Here is a 19,485-nt window from a genome sequence, read left to right as displayed (position 1 = left end):
ATTGCCCAAAACATTATAAAGAAATTTCATTTACCTAAAGACACATAAACACTGCCACGAGCTGCTCAACCATTGACTAACGGCTGACTAATAGAGGTATTACCATATACAAAAAAACAAAACCAAGTTTTATTTATTTTTCTTTAAAAGAAATTGTCCAAATGGATTAAATAAATGGCTGAATATAGCTAGTAATTGTCAACATGTAAGGACTTGTTCAAGCATTGCAATACCATCAAGTTGTTAAACAAAATGCTTTCCTTTGATTTAAGTACAAGGGTTATATAACAATGGATACACCCCACACCCCCCAAAAAAAAAAAAGATAAATAAAACAAACATATCAAACACCACCTATTTTGTGGAGTCGAGGAATGTATAAGTTTCTCCTGAAAAATAACGAATTAAAACCAGAACACTGCAGCTCTACAACACTTTGTTCACAAGAATATTCATACCGCAAAATCCTACGAAGACCACAAACTTTCTTTCTCTTTGCCAATCTCAGATGATTATCTGCATTAGGTATTATATGATTATATGATTGTGCCAAAACCTGGTCGGAAAAGTCGGAATAATGTGCCACCAGCAGAAAATATAGGCACCACTGTGACAAGAAAACAGCTTCAGTAAGATACTGCCCACACATCCATTATTTACATATCTATACTAAAACTAAAATCCAAGGCCAAAAAAAAAATGATTCGCATAAACATCAAAAGAAGCAACAGCTCAAGAGATAACTCATGTCGGATCTGACACTTGTTTTCGTTAGTTCTATAATTGCTATCTGTCAGGTAACTGAAGTCAAGCTTACAGAAAGAGAGGAGATAAATCCCATACCAGATTAAGCGCTCAACATAAAAGAATTGTAGAGACGAGCTTCCATCACTTAACAGGCAAGGTAACCTCAAGATTCTTCTCAAGTAGCCATCCTTTGGGGTAAACAATATTGTCCATATTTAAATGGAGATGCCAGTTCATAATCCTCGAACAACCATGTGGTATACCTTCCATTTGACTTTCATCTTCCACAACTTGTTCTATAAATGTAGTTTCCTGCATAGAAGAAACAATGAGCAAACCAAAGAATCATGCTGCAACATTGGAAGAAAAAACAAAATGGTAAAGTTCATTCTTGGAACTCCTCCTTACCGTGTCTAACTGTCGAACTGGGTTTGAGAAGGGGCGCCCCCATCTCTTTGGATCCCACAAGATAGTGCTGTTGAAAGCAAATCCTGACATATCGGCATGAAACCTACGAAGTCTTTTAATTTTCTCATTTCTGTGCCACCCAATTACTTGACTAGAATTGCATACTGGACCTTCCAGAATTGCCTTGTTTTTGCTTTGTGCAAGCATGGCAACAGGCCAAGTACCGAAACGGCTACAAAAGAAGATCCATATTATGGATTGGTGTATGACTGTATGTTAGCAAAATTAGAAGACAAAAATTACGGTATAATTAAACCACTGAAGAGCTCACTGCAGTCCGAAGACAATGATAAACTCCGACAAGTCATATCATTCTAAGCTAAGAAAAACCATGTAAATATTTATCACCAACTCCATTAACCATTTGAAAAGGGAAAAGTTCTAATCAGTCACAAAAAAATTTAAGTTAATTCCTCATTCAACATCCCGATGACAAACTGATCAAACGAGATTAAAAAAGCAACCAATACTACAATATACAAAAGATGGAGGAAATGCTTCAAATATTGGACAACCGACAACAGATGACCAGAACCATGTGCTCGGATGTCATTTGGAAACCAAACTAGATCGAATAGCTTGAATACTAAAGAAATAACAAGCTGGTTTGATTCACAAACAAAAGGCCATAATGAATTAGGTGATAGCAATCATTTACAGATAGTGAACCACCAACTACAATACCAAAAATCACTTCCGTTTCCCACAACCTCCATCTTTAATTAACAGGCTAACAAAACAAGCTGCTAATATAAACAACTTAATAATTATTGGCATCCCAATAAATACATCTCCAAAACCCCATTTTCAACCTAAATTTGTAAACCCATTAACTCTATTTAAACCATAAACTTAAAATTAAGTTACCTTATAGTTCTCAAGCTTCCAAACAACTCGAGCGTGTAGAAATTGTCTTCGTCTGCGAAAAACACGATCCCGTCGAGCTTATGCCGTTCAATATGTTCCAAAGCGGCGTTTCTCTGATGAACAGTTCGCTCCTTCACGCTGCTAGAGTTGAGCGTAGACACCAAGTGTCGATACATAACCCCCGTTTTCCTCAAAATATCCGCTGTCTCAAGCGACGCAGCTTTCTCCTCCACCACCATCCATACCAACGGCGGCTTCACTAATCTTAAAACGTGCCCTAACCTGTTCAAATAATACGACTGGAATCCCCGATTACGAGTCGGCGTAATGACGATTAACTGCTTTAACGGCTCGGTTAATTCGGCAACTTCCTTTTGTTCAGCCAATCTCGTATTGACGCCCAATGAAATAGAAGAAACATCCCGATCGTCCAATTGGAGGTTGACAGGTGGCGGCTTGAGGTCGGGGAAAGCGAAATCCTTGTCCCGGACATCGGTATCCGTGTATCCAAACGGAGCAACTCCGAAAACAAACCCTATTACGAAAAATAAGAGACACCTACAAAAAGATCGCCGCCACCCTTTGCGGTACACTAAATTTACGGCGGTGAATAAAAGGCGTAAATGCGAAGACGAGGAAGACGAGGGGAAGTGTTTACCGCTTCCGTTGGGCAAAAACTTGTTAGAAGGATAGGAGAATCCGGCGCCGTTCTGGTATGAACGGTCGCGATGTGCTGGAGAGAGAGTTCGGCGGATCGAAGCCATTGGATTAGTAAATTAAAGGAAAATCACATAATTGAATCTTTAAGGTTTGAGTGAAGTTTAATACGAGCTGGGATATTGTTTTGAGCGCGGAGGCGGAGAGCTGGTTCTCATCGTCTTCGTTTAAGTTTTTATTTTCACTAATAATTAAAGAGTAAAGAACAAAAAGGTCCCCTAACTATCAAATACTATTTTGTTGAGTCTTCCAACTATTAAAAATTACATAATGATCCATTTATTATAGAGAGTTGCTTTGTTGAGTTCCTCGACTATTAAAAGTTACAAAATGATAATTTGATTATTCATTATGCTCCAAACTTATCTTTTTTTGTTAAAAATTTAACGATTTCTTGAGTTGGATGTTAGCCTATTGATTGTGATACGATAAAATTTGATCTCATAATCTCAAACGACTATCATATTTCATTCAACATATTAAATTCCAACTTAGAAGACCGTTAATTTTTTAACGAAAAAGGATGGATTTAAAATATAATGAATAGTTAAAGGACCATTTTTACAACTTTTAATAATCGAGGGACTCAACAAAGTAACCCATACAGTTGGAAGAACATTTTGTAACTTTTAATAGTTAATAGACAAAACAAAATAGTATCCTACGGTCAAGAAAGTATATGGGAATAATCTTTTTGTCTATCAAAGTTTTGAAAATTATAAAACGATCTTTAAACATTTAAAATAAATACAAAATAGTCATTTAATTTTATCAAATTATTATAAAATATTATTAAATCGATCAAATTATTTTAAAATAGTCCTTAAGCTGATCAAATTTGATCTATTTTTATAATTTGAAGTAAATCATTTTATAACATCGTTTTTAAGAATTTAGAAGTAAAAAATAACCAAAGCGATAACAACATAAAATAATGCATACACAAGAAATAGTATTTAACGTATCTATTCCAAAATATGGTGATCACGAATAATACAAAATACATGATATTTCATGTATCATAAAATATGGCATCTATTCCAAAACCTGACGCATCTTAAAACACTCTTTCAATATCCATACAAAACTCATCTATGCAACATAAACCCAAAAGATGCAAAGATTACAAAATAGTTTACACATTTCCAAAATTATTCTCTCTCAAAATTCTAAAGCTTAAGACATACTCTCTATTTATAGAGTTAAGGACAAACTACACGGATGGCCAATAAACTATGGTCAAAAATCATTTTGACCACCGATGTTTCAATTTGATTAAAGAGACGACCTATCTTTTTAAATGCTTCAATCAAGCCATTCTCCGTTAATTTTTAATAGAGATGGTGATGTGTGACATAATTATACATTTGGTCCTCAATACTTATATATTCTATAAATGTAGTCGTAATTTTAATTTAATTTAAAATTATTAACCCTCCAATCTGGAGGTGCCACATGTTGACATATTATAATGACACATTTTCAAAAGACACGTGTCACCACATGATTGGAGAATTATTTTTAATATTTTAATTTGATAATTTTATCCACCAACCAAGTGGTGACACGTGTCACTAAAGAAAAACAAATTCTGAAAATACAATAACCATGAGGTCTTGAACCAGGGACCAATGACATCTTTAGGCAAGACTCAACCACTGGGCTTAGTATTCCATAGGATATTGTATTGTAAACTCTTTCATATATATATATATATATATATATTTATATATTTCACACATACACATATATATTAAATTATTGAAACAAATTTAATAAATATATTATATTTTTATCACACACATATATATAATTATAGGCAATACAATATTTATAAATAAAAATGATTTTAATAATTTTATATTTTTAATTTAATTTATTTTTTTCTTTTTCAAAATTATTTTTAAATGATTATAAATATAAAACAAATGAAAAAATATATTTTTTAAAAAATTCAAAACAAATAGTTAAGATTCATATTATAAATTAATTTTATGATTTAAGTTGTTTTTGTGACTTTGAATTCTAATATGAATTTTTAATATAATTCATATATAATTATTTAAAAATAATTATGAATAAATTAATTTAATTTGAAAATATAAAAAATATTAAACTCATTTTTATTTATAAAATCTTGTATTACCTATAATTATATATATGGGTGAAAAATATAATTTATTTATTAGATTTATTTCAACAATTTAATATATATATGTGTATGTGTGAAATAATAGAAAACATATAATATGTAACATCCTGAAATCCGGGTCAGTGACTAAAATGATAATTTTTGAAATTTGGAGATCAATTTAGGAAAATTGAAAATTCAAGGATTTAAATAGGATTATTTATGTATTGGATGAAAGGGTAAATATGAAAAGATTATAAGGGTATTATGGTAATTTTAGCTTAAAAGATATTTTCTCCTTTTTATAAGAATGAAACACGTGGGTTTGGAGAGTTATTTGGAACTCTTTTTTTTCTTCTTTCTTTCTTCTTCCCGTGTGTTCATGCTCAAGCCTCAAAGGTGAGTTTTAATTTTGATGGTTAATTCTTGAATATTTGAGTTGTGTTTTATTCTTTGAGTGTTATATAAGCTTAAAGAAAGCTTATATAAGCTTAAAACACTAAGAGGAAAAAATTAGAAAGGAATTTCTATTAAGACTTTAGAAATGAACTTTTGTTATAGAAAGGTTTTTCAAGTTCTAAGGATGGATTTGACTTGTCAATGGGTTAATTGAGAAGTTAAAGGTGATAGAATTGAATTTTGAACACATGGAAAATTTTATGAAATTCTTTAATTCAAGATTTGTGGTGAATTATGAGAGATGGTAAAGTGTTACAGTGTTATAAGAAGGTTTACATAGGTATAGATAAGTTTTATGGTATAAGGAGGGATTAATAAGTAGAATTGAAGAGATTTTTGTGCTAAAACGATATTTCTGGGCTATGTGCATCGATGCACATTCAATGTGTATTGATGCATCAAGGGTATTTCTAGAAATTGTTCAATGTGTATCGATGCACAGAAAGTGCATCGATGCACCCATTAAAAATGGAAACATCGAATGAATGCAATTAGTGCATCGATGCATAAGGAGTGCATCGATGCACCCCTTTAAAATGAAAACATCGAAGGTGATTTGTGTATCTATGCATGGGTAGTGCATCGATGCACATGTTAAGGGATGCATCGATACATGGTAAAATGTACCGATGCACTTTAATGGGAAATGGAATAAATCTTTCTTTCTGTCTAAGAAATTATAGATTATAGTATATCAATGGGATACTGATAGTATAAATATATGATTGTGTAGACATCGATCGAAAGCAAAGTTCGGATAGGTCGACAGAGTAAGATACGCAAAGAAAACAAGAGCTTAAAAGTGTTCATTGAGACCAGGTGAGTACATGATAGTAAGTGTACATTATGTTAAGGAATTAAGACTTACGATGAGTCCAATTCCGATATTATATGATATAAGTACTAAAGCATAAACATGTAGTGATATGGTGTTAGATGTATAGTATATGAGTAAATGTATATGTTTAATTGTTGAATGCATTTTATGTGTGAACTATGCAAATGCATGTATTTATGATAATAGGTCATGTGATCATGAGATATATGATAAAATATATGTGAAAATAATATGACTTATATGTTCTTCTATTAGAATGCTATATGATATGTTATGTATGTGAAATGAATGCCATGAATACATGTTAGTATAATAAGATAGATTGGATGTTATAATTAAATGAAGGTGCGAATATGTGTTGTATGATAGTGATCTATGAGATATTGATAATAAGACATAAGATTACATGCATATGTAATATAAGTTAAAAGATAAGAAATAATATGTTATATGCATATGAGAAAAAGGTATCTGTAAACTATGTGAAATGGGATAAAGAACTATGTGATGTGACCATGTGTGAAAAGGATGAATAATGTGAATATCATGGAAAAATGCTACGTGAAAGTAAACTACGTGATTATGTGATATGAATATGTGATTGTGTAATGAGGTAAAAGATAATGCCCATGTCATGTGTTATGAGATCTATAGGTATAGTTGGCATGCCAAGAGTCGAGGGTCTACGCGGTCCTTCGGGACATAGTGGTCCTTCGGGACATAGTGGTCCTTCGAGACATCTACATGGTCCTTCGGGACAAATTCTACGCGCCCCTAGTGGGATTTATACGAGCTGTGGTGACAGTATTGTGCACAACCTCTATGTACTCACATACCTGAAGTTCTCAATAGTGTGCATGGGCTTTGAAGAGAAACCATAATTTGATATAATGATATGTGTGTTTCTCGTGAAATGGTACATGTGATATGTATAAGTGATAAGTAGGATCATATGATAATAATGGTAACAAGTGCATATGTGTAATAGTGATATAAGATGTGATATGGTTATGTATGATATGATCATAGTAATTATTCATGTATTGTTGTGTTTTGAAGTTATATTATATGTTTATGTTCAATATATGCTCATATGATGGAATTGAATTAATGATAAGGAAATAAGTAAGGATAAACCTGTAAGTGATGGGTTCAAGAGATATGTAAGTATAATATGTATCACATAGGATGTTCATGCATTTGTCAGTTTACTTTATGTATTTATATGTCTCACTAAGTCTATGACTTACATGTAGGTGTGGATCAATCAGAAGATCAAGTTTGGGATTCGTAGAGCAGCATATCTCCGCGCAAAGTTCAGGTCAGAAATATTTTTGTAAAGTACGTCGTGTCATATATTTTAGTATGTTGGCATGTAACTAAGTCACTAAATATGTACGCTCTGATGGAGTCTATTAAGGTTTTGACACGTTTATGTAAAAAAATTTCTTACAGAATAGAAGTTTTAAATTTTCTATGGTTTCTTTTATAAAAGTATGTGTTTTGACTAGTCAATGTGACACCTCGGATTCGTATCCGGGTCGGATACGGGTTAGGTGTGTTACATAATATATATAGGAGTTTCCAATATAATAAGACATGGAGTAGTTAGCCTAGTGGTTAAGGCTTGCTTAATGACACCAATGGTCCTTTTTTCAAATCCTCTTGGTAGCACATTTTTACAATTTGTTTTCCTTTACACAGTGGACAAAAATCAAATTAAAATATTAAAATTAATTAAAAAATAATTATCCAATCATGTGGTGACTCGTGTCACTTGAAAATGTGTCACAAATTATATGTTGATATGTGGCACCTCTAGATTGGAAGGTTAATTATTTTAAATTTAAAATTAAGATTATATTTATGGAATGTGTAAATATTGAGGACCAAATGTATAATTATACCATTTTTATTAATGGATACATTACCATCTCTGTTAAAAATTAATGGAGAGTGGCTTGATTGAAGCATTTAAAAAGATGAGTGGTCTCTTTGATCAAATTGAAACATAGGTGGTCGAAATGATTTTTAACCATAGTTTAGTGATCACTTTTGTAGTTTATCCTAGAATTAAATATTTGGTCATCAATATCCTTATTTAATAAGAATTATTACCTAAAACAAATATTTTCATATTAAATATATTTAAATATCAAGTAATATTCAACCACTATAATTACATTAAAATTAAACTTAATTTATAACTTAAGAGCTTATTTTGACAAAAAATATCAAACTCTATTTTTAACATGAACCTTAAATTTAATAAAAAATAATAATAAACTTTAAAGAAGGAACCTGATAATAAATTTGTAGTGATTCTAGGTGTCAAAAGATGATTCCTATAAGAAACATTTTTGTACGTATTATGTCATCTCATTATAGGACGACTTTCACAAAAAAAATATCATTATCATTTATCACACATGTAATAAGTACTTTATGCAGAAAGCGTTTTAATTAAATGTGTCATTGTCAGAATTAATCTAGAATGGGTGTTATAATGATAACAATTTATTATATAAGGTATATTTTGATAGGGAAAAAAATTCTACTTTTACCACCCTCACGAATTTGTGTTGGGTACTATAACACCCATCTCCCGTATATCCTTCCGTACATGAGATACGGATGTCATATCACTTTTAAAATATTTTGAAATTTGAAAAACCATAGAATTTTGTTTCAATTTTTTTACAACCTTAAAGTATGATATTCATAGAAGCAAAATACTAAAACTATCAATTTAAAATACCTTACAAAATATTTAATTTAATTCCATTACATGCCAACTAAGTTTTCAAAAGGGAATAAGATTGTCCTAACTGACGGGTCAACCTTAATTGATGATCGTTGCTGCTACTGCTGCACTCCTTACTCAACTAATCTCTGCCTTTACCTACGCGTGAAATCAACACACATTAAGTATTTACTTAGTGAGACATAATACTACAAAGATATCAAACTTTATAAATAAATATCTTATGAATACTAAATGACGATTTAAATTGCAAAATCCATAAGGACCAGATAAGCCCTTCTTAGTTACACCATAATTCTTTCAATAAGTCATCTAAATTATTCTTAGTAGGCCCAACCTATCTATCCTTCTATATATTTCCCCCCAATTATTCTTTATTTGCATGGTGTACGTTAAATTAGAATGTGCTATACATGTATTGCACCAAAGTGCTAATTGATCATGTATCTTTTATAATCATTATGGGCGGCACCTTATATATTGTTAACACACCATTTTGTATTTTCATTTGCGCATCCTTTCATACCCATTATGTACTATTTACGTTTTCCTTTATGACATCCATTCATACCAATTATACATTGATGTACCTTTTATATCTATATGGCATCCTTTCATAACACTTACGCACCGTTTATATCAAAATGCATTATAATTCCTTTAGTCTTTTACCCAAAGGCATTTAACCTTTTATCTAACTTGCATGTTTGATACTTTTCTGCCAAATGCACAACTATGCCATTTATCTTTTACTTAACGGTATTTAACCGTTCATCTAACTGGTATAATTGACACCTTCCTGCCAAATGCACAACTAGGCCATTAATATTTTACTCAACGGTATTTAACCGTTCATCTAACTGGCATAATTGACACCTTTCTACCAAATGCACAGCTAGGCCATTAATCTTTTACTCAACGGTATTTAACCATTCATCCACTGGCATAATTGACACATTTCTGCCAAATGCACAGCTAGGCCATTTATCTTTTACTCAACAGTATTTAACCGTTCATCTAACTGGCATAATTGACACCTTTCTGCCAAATGCACAGCTAGGCCATTTATCTTTTACTCAACGATATTTAACTGGCATAATTGACACCTTTCTGCCAAATGCAAGCTAGTCCATTTATCTTTTACTCAACGGTATTTAACTGGCATAATTGACGCCTTTCTGCCAAATGCACGGCTAGACCATTTATCTTTTACTCAACGGTATTTAACCATTCATCTAACTGGCATACTTGACACCTTTCTGCCAAATGCACAACTAGGCCATTTATCTTTCACTCAACAGTATTTAACTGTTTATCTAACTAGCATAATTGACACATTTCTGGAAAATGCACAACTAGGCCATTTATCTTTTACTCAACGGTATTTAACCATTCATCTAACTGGCATAATTGACACCTTTCTACCAAATGCACAGCTAGGCCATTTATCTTTTACTCAACGGTATTTAACCGTTCATCTTACTGGCATAATTGACACCTTTCTGCCAAATGCACAACTATGCCACGTATCTTTTAATCTTAGAATAGTTTCTACTTTAATAATTGTTTATAATATCAATGAACTCTCTCAATTCATTATAACTCTATAGTTTACATTGGTAGTACTATTACCGTTATTTCTTAACTCTTATTATAATTTACGTGAGTTGCATACCCACTGCCAATACAAAAATTCACCTACTTATTATGAACTTCTTATATTTGTATATATATTTCGCATACGGAAATATACACTTAGTATGAATTTCTTAGTTTTGCACATATAGTACCATTTGGTAATCACCATACATATATCAATCAATAATATACTTATTACTACCATACCATATACATACATAATAAATGCAGTAACCTGGATTGTCTCGGTATTATATCCAAAATGCAAAGTTGATTACTCTGGTACTTTGCCTTTGTCTTTAGTTTTTCTTGACTCGAGAGTTTTATTTCGATCTACTCAAGCATCCAATAAAGACACGTACAATATCAATTGTTAGTATATTTCTTAACAATTATACACAAACGTTACTCAAGAGTACATATTATCAACTTTCTATAACAATATCAACCTATTTTTAACATTTCTGGCTCAATAGTATCGATACCCCCACCATGGTATCGATACTACTATACTATTGTATTGATACTACTATACTATTGTATCGATACTCTAGTACGACAATGATACCATTTTTGCATTATGTGATCAATGGTATCGATACCATCCTCATGGTATCGATACTCCCCTATTGGTATCGATACCACTTGAATAGGTATCGATATTACTCAACAGATTCTACTGATTTTAAGCCTATAGTATCAGAACTGGTATCAATACCATCCTCATGGTATCGATACTCCCCTATTGGTATCGATACCACTTGAATAGGTATCGATATTACTCAACAGATTCTACTGATTTTAAGCCTATAGTATCGGTACTATTCTATCAGTACCGATACCCGTGCTTATAATTTCCAGTTTTTAACCCGATTATCACCCAAATGGGGTCAAATTTTGTTATGATTACACCATACAATACTATTAAACTCTTCTTTACCTATTCATACTAACTTTCATTCATTTAGTTTCTTAAAACATCTAAAATCTTCCAAGAACATTCAATTCTAAGAATCACACCACTTTTTCTAATATGTTTTTAAACTCATCCAATGCTTCTAATCTCTTATTTACTTCATTGACAAGTCAAATCTACTAGTAAACATCAATAAACACTCATATCATAACATATCATTTCAAAACTCATTTCTTTAAATCTCTTATAAAACATCCACCACTTAATTTTAATCTTCTTTAATCCTACCTTAAGCTCACATAACACCTAATGTTACCAAAGCAACCCATAATTTAAGAGAGAACTAGCTTAGGGAAGTTTACCTTATGCTTGAGAGGAGAGAAATGCCAACGTGAAAAAGAAGAGTAGTAAATGTTTACTTTCCTATTTCCTCCTATTTACAATCCCTAATATATTTTAAATTCATTTTCCCTCTCAAAAAAACAATTTGCCCTCATAACTCATCTATTGATATAATTTAGTTCAAAGCACTATTCCAAATCATTTCCTCATCTTTTACCATTTATTCAAATAAATCTTCAAATTTTAAATCTTTTTAATATTTTCCCTGACATGATATTTTGGGTATTACAATTCTCCCATTTTAAGAAAATTCATCCTCGAATTTAAAGACTTTATGCGTTTACTACAATATTTCAACCAGATGAATCATTTTGTTACGCGATTTCTGGCTTTCTCTAATCCAGATCTGTATTGATTTTTTTTTCATAAATCAATTGTAATCGAATCTCTATATCCCCATAACCCATTTTCCATTCATGAATCAAGATTGATTGAAACAATTTAGAAAAATACTTGATGTTAAACTTTTCCTCTAATAATACATTAGACATACAATGTCTCCCACAATACTACGAACATCCGTCAAACTTGACCTCCAAAAGTCCTTAATTTCTTTATTTTCTACTTATAACATTCTTATCCAGAATTTTTTCGTCATTCCTTTGTAATATAATCAATGATCACTTCATACACCCTTAGAGGTTATATACATATTTTCTGTCTCATGTTCACTCTCTTCAATTCCGTAAGTATTTAAGGATCGTGTGATTAGAACCACTATAGTACCACTCACTATACCGATAATGACGTCAAATCTTTTAAGGCAACTCGACTACTACCAACTCTAAATCATACATATACAATTCATCTTGATTAATTTGATACTAAATCATAGAAAAATGTTCAATACTTTAATAACCAACAACCTTGAATTCCACCTCTCAATCTGGAAGTAACCCAAGATATTGATCTAAAAAGACATCTCTAATTTCCCAATTTTGTGAAATTATCAGACAATCCTACTTTTCTTATTTGAGTATCTATCACATTAACCAGACATCAGTCTCTTCATAATCATTATAAATATCCCTTTAAGCAATGATCTTAACTCATCAATTGGTAATTTCATTATATTCACCAAGAACATAGCCCCTGGAATCTTTATTAATTGTTTTACTACCCTCCCACTCACACTTGTACCATGACCCATTAAGGTTTACGGCTATTATTTTACTCAAGATTAGTTCTACAGGAATTCCTCTAGTTGTAGCCAACCTTGTACTAATGTATGAGTGCATAGATCAAGGGTCAACTAACAAATACATGCTCATCAAAAGATTAAAAGTACCTGTTAAAATTTCTGGTTCATCCCGATCCTCATTGGTCGTAATATTATAGATTCTGGCGACTTCCCGAGTCTTTTGTCGCTGTAAGGGTTTATCTCGTCCCCTTGATCTTCCCATTCCTCTCTTTCTATTAGAGGTTGCCAAAGATCTTTCAGATTATATCGAATTGTCCCTAGATTTCTTTGGACAATTTCGGGCAAAGTGACCAGTCTCGCCACATTGGAAGCAAGCTCCACTAAAAAGTCTGCATACTCCCCGGTGCACTCTTCCACATGTCTGACATACAATTCTTTCTCCAACTGCTTTACCCGAGCTAGCAGTAATCGACTGGGACTGTTTTGTTTTATGTGAAATTGCAGTAGAACCCTCTTTGTCCGTATCTCTCGAACTTAAGCCCTTGTCTCTCTTAACATAATGGGGAGTTGAAGGCATTCCAACCCTTTTTTCCATTTGCAAACTATGTTCCACTACTAATCTTTCCTCTTGAGCTCTCTCGATAGCTTTAGCTCGGTTAATAACTTCTTGTAGGTTAGGCAAACTTAAAGCCAACATTATTTCTTTTAATTTTGGCCTCAACCCCTCAATAAACCAATCGCGTCAGGCCTTGTCATTTAGAACCACCTCCGTAGCAAAACAACTCAACTTATTCAAATTTAGGAACTTTAACAGCATTTCCCGTTTGAACTGTTCACCCACATACTTGTTTTTAAATTCTTACAGGAAAAATTACCAGGTCACTTGATCTGGTGGTGCATACATTGTAGTATTTGACCACCATACTCGAGCTTATCCTTTAAGTAAAGATACAGCTCCACCCAACTTTTCCGGATCGAATAGTGAAGAATTGTTAGCATTATTATAACATTATTTAACCATAAATTGGCCTCAATAGAACATTCACCTTCTTCTCCCCAGAACTCTAGAGCCCCCAAGCCCTTTAGTTCTTTTGGGATCAACTTTCTCGGTACTAGAGGAGCAGGGGGAGGCAGAGTAGATTGAAAATGGGTCAACATAGCATTGAGAGCTTGCATAAAAGCTCCATACTATGGTACCGACATCCTTTGATGTGCATGCGCACTAGCATTTTCATATGGAACCAGTTTCTCACTATTAACTTCGTAACTTTCGCTATGAGTCCCTTCTCTCATCTCCTGTTCCCCTGCTCTACACGAGTTCGATGATTCTGACATCTATTAGAACATATATAGTAATAACAGTACAGTTAGTAAGGAGTGTCATCAATTACACTCTAATAACACCATATCAGTAACCTTGACAATCTTAATGGCATGTAATTTCTTTTTCTCATTTCGATTGAACCCAGTTTCGGCCAAAAATTGGCTAAACTTGTAGCTCTGATACCAACAAATGTAACACCTATCTCCGGTATATCCTTCCGTACACCAGATACGGATGTCACATCACTTTTAAAATATTTTGTCATTTAAAAAACCATAGAATTTTGTTTCAATTTTTTTACAACCTCAAAGTATGATATTCATAGAAGCAAAATACTAAAACTATCAATTTAAAATACCTTACAAAATATTTAATTTAATTCCATTACATGCCAACTAAGTTTTCAAAAGGGAATAAGATTGTCTTAACGTTACTGACAGGTCAACCTTAATTGATGATCACTACTTCTACTGTTGCACTCCTTACACAACAAATCTTTACCTTTACATACGTGTGAAATAAACACACATTAAATATTTACTTAGCGAGACATAATACTACAAAGATATCAAACTTTATACATAAATATCTTATGAATACTGAATGGCGATTTAAATTGCAAAATCCATAAGGACCAGATAAGCCCTTCTCAGTTACACCATAATTCTTTCAATAAGTCATCTAAATTATTCTTAGTAGGCCTGGCCTATCTATCATTCTATTATTTTTCCCCAATTATTCTTTATTTGCACGATGTACGTTAAATTAGAGCGTACTATACATGTATTGCACCAAAGTGCATATTGATCATGTATCTTTTATAATCATTATGGGCGGCACCTTAAATACTGTTAACACACCATTTTCTATTTTCATTTGGGCATCCTTTCATACCCATTATGTAATGTTTACGTTTTCCTTTATAACATTCATTCATACCAATTATGCATTATTGTACCTTTTATATCTACATGGCATCCTTTCATAACACTTATGTATTGTTTATATCAGAATTCATTATAATTCCTTTAGTCTTTTACCCAAAGGCATTTAACCTTTCATCTAACTTGCATGATTGACACTTTTCTGCCAAATACACAGCTAGGCCATTTATTTTGTACTCAATGATATTTAACCGTTCATCTAACAGGCATAATTGACACCTTCTTGCCAAATGCACATCTAGGCCATTAATATTTTACTCAACGATATTTAACCGTTCATCTAACTGGCATAATTGACACCTTTCTACCAAATGCACATCTAGGCCATTAATCTTTTACTCAACAATATTTAATCGTTCATCTAACTGGAATAATTGACACATTTCTGCCAAATGCATAGCTAGGCCATTTATCTTTTACTCAACAGTATTTAACCATTCATCTAACTGGCATAATTGACACCTTTCTGCCAAATGCACATCTACGCCATTTATCTTTTACTCAACGGTATTTAACCGTTCATCTAACTGGCATAATTGATACATTTCTACCAAATGCAAAGCTAGACCATTTATCTTTTACTAAACGGTATTTAATCGTTCATCTAACTGGCATAATTGACACCTTTATGCCAAATGCACAACTAGGACATTTATCTTTTACTCAACTGTATTTAACTGTTCATCTAACTGGCATAATTGACACCTTTCTACCAAATGCGTAGCTAGGCCATTTATCTTTTACTCAATGATGTTTAACCATTCATCTAACTGGCATAATTGACACATTTCTTCCAAATGCACAGCTAGGCCATTTATCTTTTACTTAATGGTATTTAACCGTTCATTTAACTGGCATAATTGATACCTTTCTGCCAAATGCACAACTAGGCCATTTATCTTTTACTCAATGATGTTTAACCATTCATCTAACTGGTATAATTGACACATTTCTTCGAAATGCACTGCTAGGCCATTTATCTTTTACTTAATGGTATTTAACCGTTCATTTAACTGGCATAATTGACATCTTTCTGCCAAATGCACAGCTAGGCCATTTATCTTTTACTCAACGGTATTTAACCATTCTTCTAACTGGTATAATTGACACATTTCTGCCAAATGTACAGCTAGGCCACTTATCTTTTAATCTTAGAATAGTTTCTACTTTTATATATTAATGAACTTTCTCAATTCATTATAACTCTATAGTTTACATTAGTAGTGCTATTGTCGTCATGACTTAACTCTTACTATAATTTACGTGAGTTGCATACCCACTACCAATACAAAAATTCACCTACTTATTATGAACTTCTTATTTTTGTATATATATTTCCCATACAAAAATTCATACACTTAGTATGAATTTCTTAGTTCACGCATTGACTGCCTATACGAAAATTCATACAATTAGTATGCATTTTTAGTTTTGTACACATAGTGCCCATACGAAAATTCATACACTTAGTATTAATTCCTTAGTTTTGCACACATAGTTCCATTTGGTAATCACCATACATATATCAATCAATAATATACTTATGACTACCATAACATACACGTACATAATAAGTGCAGTAACCTGGATTGTCTCGCTATTATATCCAAAATGCAAAGTTGATCACTCCGGTGCTTTGCCTTTGTCTTTAGTTTTTCTTGACTCTGGAGCTTGATTTCGATCTACTCAAGCATCTAATAAAGACACATACAATATCAATTGTTAGTATATTTTCTAACAATTATACTTAAATGTTACTTAAGAGTACATATTATTAACATTCTATAACAATATCAACCTATTTTTAACATTTATGGCTCAATAGTATCGATATCCCACCAAGGTATCGATAATACTATACTATGGTATCGATACTCTATTACGTTACTGATACCATTTTTGCATTCAGTGATCAATGGTATCGATACCATCCTCATGGTATCGATACTCCCCTCTTGGTATCGATACCACTTGAAATATGTATCGATACTACTCAACAGATTCTACTTATTTTAAGCCTATAGTATCGATATTGTTCTATCAGTACCGATACCCGTGCTTATAATTTCCAGTTTTCAACCCGATTATCACCCAAATGGGGTTAAATTTCGTTATGATTACACCATACAATACTATTAAACTCTTCTTTACCTATTCATACTAACTTTCATTCATTTAGTTTCTTAAAACATCTAAAATCTTCCAAGAACATTCAATTCTAAGAATCACACCACTTTTTCTAATATGTTTTTAAACTCATCCAATGCTTCTAATCTCTTATTTACTTCATTGACAAGTCAAATCTACTAGTAAACATCAATAAACACTCATATCATAACATATCATTTCAAAACTCATTTCTTTAAATCTCTTATAAAACATCCACCACTTAATTTTAATCTTCTTTAATCCTACCTTAAGCTCACATAACACCTAATGTTGCCAAAGCAACCCATAATTTAAGAGAGAACTAGCTTAGGGAAGTTTACCTTATGCTTGAGAGGAGAGAAATGCCAACGTGAAAAAGAAGAGTAGTAAATGTTTACTTTCCTATTTCCTCCTATTTACAATCCCTAATATATTTTAAATTCATTTTCCCTCTCAAAAAAATATTTTGCCCTCATAACTCATCTATTGATATAATTTAGTTCAAAGCACTATTCCAAATCATTTCCTCATCTTTTACCATTTATTCAAATAAATCTTCAAATTTTAAATCTTTTTAATATTTTCCCTGACATGATATTTGGGGTATTACAATTCTCCCATTTTAAGAAAATTCATCCTCGAATTTAAAGACTTTATGCGTTTACTACAATACTTCAACCAGATGAATCATTTTGTTACGCGATTTCTGGCTTTCTCTAATCCAGATCTGTATTGATTTTTTTTTCATAAATCAATTGTAATCGAATCTCTATATCCCCATAACCCATTTTCCATTCATAAATCAAGATTGATTGAAACAATTTAGAAAAATACTTGATGTTCAACTTTTCCTCTAATAATACATTAGACATACAATGTCTCCCACAATACTACGAACATCCGTCAAACTTGACCTCCAAAAGTCCTTAATTTCTTTATTTTCTACTTATAACATTCTTATCCAGAATGTTTTCGTCATTCCTTTGTAATATAATCAATGATCACTTCATACACCCTTAGAGGTTATATACATATTTTCTGTCTCATGTTCACTCTCTTCAATTCCGTAAGTATTTAAGGATCGTGTGATTAGAACCACTATAGTACCACTCACTATACCGATAATGACGTCAAATCTTTTAAGGCAACTCGACTACTACCAACTCTAAATCATACATATACAATTCATCTTGATTAATTTGATACTAAATCATAGAAAAATGTTCAATACTTTAATAACCAACAACCTTGAATTCCACCTCTCAATCTGGAAGTAACCCAAGATATTGATCTAAAAAGACATCTCTAATTTCCCAATTTTGTGAAATTATCAGACAATCCTACTTTTCTTATTTGAGTATCTATCACATTAACCAGACATTAGTCTCTTCATAATCATTATAAATATCCCTTTAAGCAATGATCTTAACTCATCAATTGGTAATTTCATTATATTCACCAAGAACATAGCCCCTGGAATCTTTATTAATTGTTTACTACCCTCCCACTCACACTTGTACCATGACCCATTAAGGTTTACGGCTATTATTTTACTCAAGATTAGTTCTACAGGAATTCCTCTAGTTGTAGCCAACCTTGTACTAATGTATGAGTGCATAGATCAAGGGTCAACTAACAAATACATGCTCATCAAAAGATTAAAAGTACCTGTTAAAATTTCTGGTTCATCCCGATCCTCATTGGTCGTAATATTATAGATTCTGGCAACTTCCCGAGTCTTTTGTCGCTGTAAGGGTTTATCTCATCCCCTTGATCTTCCCATTCCTCTCTTTCTATTAGAGGTTGCCAAAGATCTTTCAGATTATATCGAATTGTCCCTAGATTTCTTTGGACAATTTCGGGCAAAGTGACAAGTCTCGCCACATTGGAAGCAAGCTCCACTAAAAAAGTCTGCATACTCCCCGGTGCACTCTTCCACATGTCTGACATACAATTCTTTCTCCAACTGCTTTACCCGAGC

The 19,485-nt window shown here is 32.3% G+C and overlaps 1 protein-coding gene across 2 annotated transcripts; it reads right to left on the bottom strand.

The window, feature by feature from the left end:
• Positions 1-293: 293 nt before the first annotated feature.
• LOC120152730 (probable beta-1,4-xylosyltransferase IRX9H) lies at positions 294-2,940 on the bottom strand. 2 transcript variants are annotated; one of them, XM_039164890.1, is made up of 4 exons: positions 2,083-2,940; positions 1,156-1,387; positions 844-1,059; positions 294-607 (listed from the first exon to the last, which is right to left on the bottom strand). In XM_039164890.1, exons 1-3 carry the CDS (start codon positions 2,844-2,846, stop codon positions 889-891), a joined length of 1,167 nt encoding a protein of 388 aa, XP_039020821.1. In that variant the 5' UTR covers positions 2,847-2,940; the 3' UTR covers positions 294-607; positions 844-888. The 2 variants fall into 2 exon arrangements, with proteins under 2 accessions (XP_039020821.1, XP_039020822.1); XM_039164891.1 differs by lacking the exon at positions 294-607 and having other exon boundaries at positions 947-1,059; positions 1,139-1,387.
• Between the last annotated feature and the right edge of the window lie 16,545 nt (positions 2,941-19,485).

The sequence above is a fragment of the Hibiscus syriacus genome, unplaced genomic scaffold (assembly GCF_006381635.1).
Source record: "Hibiscus syriacus cultivar Baekdansim isolate YM2019G1 unplaced genomic scaffold, ASM638163v2 tig00111095_pilon, whole genome shotgun sequence".
Taxonomy (NCBI): Eukaryota; Viridiplantae; Streptophyta; class Magnoliopsida; order Malvales; family Malvaceae; genus Hibiscus; species Hibiscus syriacus.
Note: the sequence above shows the minus strand (reverse complement) of the source record. Positions and strands in the feature narration are given on the sequence as shown.